Below are 5133 nucleotides of genomic sequence, written 5' to 3' on the forward strand. Positions count from 1 at the left end.
CATTATTACATGGAATACAGTAATTATGAAAAAAAAATGAAGGAACTCGCGCAGACCGAACGTGAATTGTGGGAGCAGTCTGCTCGATTGAGTTTGCCAGAAGAATACATTGCATGGCAACAGAGATGTGATAAGTGTGTTGAATTGCTGGATAGACATTGCCGAACGAAGCAGCCGCGACATTTGGTTGGTTGAGCGCACTCGTTGTTTGCTCATGTCGCGCGACTCAAGAGATTAAAAAATTGCGCAATCGTTTTGTGCATGATGATAAGGTATGTTCAAACGCAAGACTTTTGTAGTGAGAAATCGTCATCCGTGTCGGTAGCCACGTATTAATTGGTACGATTATAAATTCAAATTATATCGAACATCTTCGATTTCTTCAGGATGCGAAGAATATGGTGCAAAAAGAATATGGTATGAAACGTGCAAAACTCTAGAGAAAAACACAGCAAACTTAAAATAAACAAAGTGTTTAACGATGAGTTTGTCTCGAATGGAAAAAATGCGAACAAAAGCATTTGTATGAAAACTATGATCTTTTTCCACATCCGATTTAGGGGAGTGATATAAGATGTGCGTTATTGAATCCCTTAGAATTTTTGGAAGAATTTCAGGAACGTGACAGCGGATAAGTATTGTCGGGAACACTCAATTTAACGTTTAATATGAATAAGTATGGTCCAATGCACACAAGGTGTTACATCGAATTGCCACAAGAAATACTAATGAAGAGAGCGGTAATTGCAAAGTTTGAACGCTTAAACGATATATTTATCAATGCATGTCGAGAAGAAGAAGAAGAAAAAGGCAGCAGCAGCAAAACTTACAATTCTTCCAATAAGTCTCACTGATCGAAAGATAGAGAAACACATCAACCTGTTGTATCTCCTAGATTCGCGAAATGACAACGTTGGACACTTTGCATGATTCGAGAACTTATCTCAACTAGTGGGCATGCAATTGAGTATACACAAAGAAAAGAAATATATCTGTGACCAGTATGTATAAAATTGCAAAATATAAAAAAATGCATGAAAAGAATTTTAAATAAAATTATTTGCAGGTGCTTGCGCTACTTCTATTTGAAGAAATTAAAGACTCATGCAATAGTTTGTCAAGAAATGAACAATTGCGCCATCCTGCTACTCAGCGAAGACAAGTGGTTCAGTTTTGACAACTACAGCAGGAAAGAGCGACTTCCGTTTGTGGTGTACACGGATCTGGAATGCGTGCTGAAAAAAATTGCAAGGAACACTTTAGAAGAAAAATGTATATTACACACATATCAACATCATAAGTTATTTAGTATAAGAAATTATGCGCATTGCTCATACGATATTATATTATTCGTATATCGTTTTCGTCGCGATACCAATTGCGTTTCGAGGTTTGTCGAACGATTGGAAGTATTAGCACTGAATAAAGAATATCTTATCTACTAATGTTCCTGTGGAAAATCTATTGAAAGAAGAGTGAAATACATTTCTTAGCGCAACGCACTGTTACACATGCAAGAAACCATTCGTGGAAAACGAGTGTGCGATATCATTGCCATCTTATCGGTTACTATAGAGGTCCCGCGCGTTAAAGTTGTAATTTAAATTATAAAAATTCATTATTCCTATAGTTTTTCACAATTGATCTGGTTACGATTCGCATTATAAAGGAAATGTCTAATGTATTTCAAAGTTCAATTAATCTACTTCCAATAACTAAAGAAAAATTTATTTCATTTACGAAAAATGTGCAAAATACGGCTAAGAAATCAGAATTGCGAAATTGTATACAGTTACGATTTATTGGTTCATACAAATTTTTTGTACCAGTCTCGACAATTGGCTCCTTTTTTTTAACAGACAAGTTAAAAATTACTCCGAATTTATAAATTTATCAGTTGGAGACTTCGATTTATTGACGCGAAAAGGTGTCTTTCCATGCAAATATGTGGACAAAATGCAGGATTCATGTTTACTATTGCGCGAGTCGTTTTACTGTTAATTGACGGGCGACGCAATATCCGAAAGCGATTACGCACACACTACAAACGTCTGGGAGCGATTCTTTATGCTAATTAAACCTTGAATAAATATGTGTTTGAGCGACTTGATATGTATTTGAGCAACTTGTATTTGGAGATTGACATCTTGTTATTAGCTGACATTTTTGAGAATTGGTGCATTAAATGTTAACAATTAGATTTTACGTATTAATACACCTTACAAGGTTTTACGTGGAATGCCATGCTGAAGCATACGGGGGTTACTTTTGAATTGCTCACCGATATCCATATGGTCATGTTCATCGAACATGGTATATACGGCGGCTTGAGTCGAGCAGTGTTCGAACAAGTATGCCAAAGCTAGTAACAAATACATTGTAGTCTTTCGATCCATCGAAATCATCATCGTGCTTGATGTCTTTTGACGTGAACAACTTGTACGGATGGGCAATGTGTCAACTGTTGCATTACGCCAAACTTCATTTTGTCACTGATATTTCAAATTTTGACGCATCAATCGCGTTAGATTCGGCCACAAGTTATATTCTCAAAGTCGTTCTGAAGTACCTACAAAGTATACAGGACGTTTACGCTGATTCACCGTTCTGTCCAATGCGTCCAAACCATCCAGCAAAATGCAGATTATTTACAACCTTATACGATAAATAGTGCAACCTGCAGCAGTGCACGCGCAATAGTTTTCGTGTTACAAAGAAACACCGCGTACTACAATTTGCTCAATCTCCGAGGTTCCGCGACTCATCGAATAAATACACAGTATGAAACACGCGCGACAAATGATTTTGAGAAAAATTTATTCAAATTGATGAACAATGTAGTATTTAGCAAAACTATAGAAAATGTTCGTCATCTAGATGTATGACTTGTGACAAAATGAAATAGTAAATACAGTGCCGAGGCAATTATCGAAAAAAAAAATTTTTACAGTAGAAGCGTTTTCGCAGGAAATTTCATTGCTGTTGAATTACTCAAATTAGAGATAAAACTCAACAAACCAATCTACGTAAGCATGTGCATTCTCGTGATATCAAAGGTCTGTTTATATGAATTTCATCAAGAATATATGTCTCCTCTATATCATGAGAAATGTAATTTAATGTATAACGATAATCTAATTTATCTTATACGCCATTTAAATCGGGACTGATTTCAATTTGAATTTCCCGCAAACCTTTACTTCAGTAGTAAGTGTTAGCTGGCGCTACGGTAGAGCAGATGGATAGGTAAAACTGTCATATTTAAAAACTGGCCAGTAAGATCGAATGCAGAGCACAACCGAAGAGCGGCGATAATTGAAGATCTTGGCGTTAGGCGGACACCAATCGAGAAAATAAGGTTCTTCGGTTATACGAAATCAATTGTCTATCGTGTTGCTCAGAAGTTTGCGGCTTCTGAGAAGTTCTAGAAAGGTTCCAGTGACCCAGCAAGGAAAATACATTCGCGAGAAAAAGAGGACTCCCGAAGTTGTCTGAAAAGCCCAGGAGCTGATTTCCAAGGATCCAGGAACATCGCTCAAAAAATTGGCTTCGATCTTGGATGTAAGCGGTTCTACCATCCGTAGGATCTCTCAGGAGAAGCTAAGATATGCATCTTACATAATTAATGTGAGGCAAATGCTTTCCGAAGACCCTGAGATTAAAAGAGTTGCCAGCTGCCAATTGTTAATTTCCTCGCTTAAAAACGACGCCGCTGGCTGCTTTAGATTTTTCTCTGACGAAGTTCTTCTCCGATAAAGATTTTCATAGTGGATGTAGAGGTGAATCGCAGGAACGACCGTTGGCTCGCCCATGATCCCGATGATGTCCCCGTGGTAGCCAGGACAAAGTTTCTAGCCAATGTCCACGTTTTGAATATTATCTCGTGTGAAGGCGATGTCTTACCGTCGCCCTTCTTCGAGAAGGAAGAAATCGTCACGAAGGAAGTTTATGTGCCAGTGTAGTGAAATTTTAGATAAAAACTGTGTTCTCAGGGAGGCAATATATCTTTCAACAAGACGGCACACCCGCTCACACGAGCCACTTAGTTCAAAATTGGCTCTTCGACAATGGATGTGGACATGTTTTGGTCCAAAAAGTTCGGGCCTCCAAATAGTCCCGACTAAACTTAAATCCGCTGGACTATTATGTATAGAGCGTTGTCGAGAGAGGCAGCAACAAGTCCAGGCATGCCAACGTGACATCTCTCCGAGCCGCCATTGAGCAGGCATTTGCGGATTTAGACTGGGATCATTTACAGAGGCATGCTCTCGCTTTAGGTCCAGGATTGAGGAGATGATCGAAGCGGCTGGCAGCTATATTAAACAAAAAATCACAAAAAGAGTTCTTCAAATAAAATATGAGAGCCGTTTTTCGTAAATTTTATGTATTCTTTAATAAACGACTTTTAAAGTAAAACGTATTGTTGTAACGATTTAAATGGCGCACACTGAACAATGCGACGACGTTTACGAACACATAAAATGCTATATTGCTAAGTGTGATAAGAGCGATTTTCCTGCTGACAATGCGTGTACCGCTTATAAATAACAAGGTTCCAGGCTTAATGAAGGACAAAAATAGCAATCATGACGGAATTCGTCGGACTGCTGGCGAAAATGTATGCGCTGAGCGTAGACGCTAAGAAAGATAAGAAAAATGCAAAAGAGTCAAAAATAAAGTTGTAGCGCGAATCATAACTTTCTACGACTATATACAGTGAATAAGAGACGAAGTCGAAAAAAGTCACAATGCTATATACGAACAAAACTGGCAATCGTATATACGATCAAAACTGCACGAAGTCTTCATAATGTTTAAAACGAAGATAGTTTTAAATTTGTACGATTAAAAGCGGTATATCGTATCTAATTCGACCGAAATGTTATCTTGGCGACATTATAACACACCCTTGTAGTTATTCGCATATTAATTTTTATGTAACTTTTTTAGAATAATAAACAAATTTTATATTTTAAACATGATTTATATATATGTATGTAGATATATATATATATATATATATATATATATATATATATTGGGAGAACAAATTAGTTCTGTTCGTTTTTAAACGATGGCTCTGGCTGTTATGAATGTTTCATAGTGACAGCTTATTTCGGTGGTTTCAGAGAG

At 37.3% G+C, this 5133-nt stretch overlaps 1 protein-coding gene across 1 annotated transcript; it reads left to right on the forward strand.

Annotated features, from left to right (window-relative positions):
* Nucleotides 1–543: 543 nt before the first annotated feature.
* LOC106749645 lies at nucleotides 544–1569 on the forward strand. The gene is made up of 2 exons (XM_014629312.1): nucleotides 544–1001; nucleotides 1067–1569. The coding sequence occupies exons 1-2, from the start codon at nucleotides 958–960 to the stop codon at nucleotides 1443–1445; spliced, it is 423 nt and encodes a 140-aa protein (XP_014484798.1). The 5' UTR covers nucleotides 544–957; the 3' UTR covers nucleotides 1446–1569.
* The last annotated feature ends 3564 nt before the right edge of the window (nucleotides 1570–5133 follow it).

Source organism: Dinoponera quadriceps, unplaced genomic scaffold (assembly GCF_001313825.1).
Source record: "Dinoponera quadriceps isolate SergipeBrazil2010 unplaced genomic scaffold, ASM131382v1 scaffold4172, whole genome shotgun sequence".
Classification (NCBI taxonomy): Eukaryota; Metazoa; Arthropoda; class Insecta; order Hymenoptera; family Formicidae; genus Dinoponera; species Dinoponera quadriceps.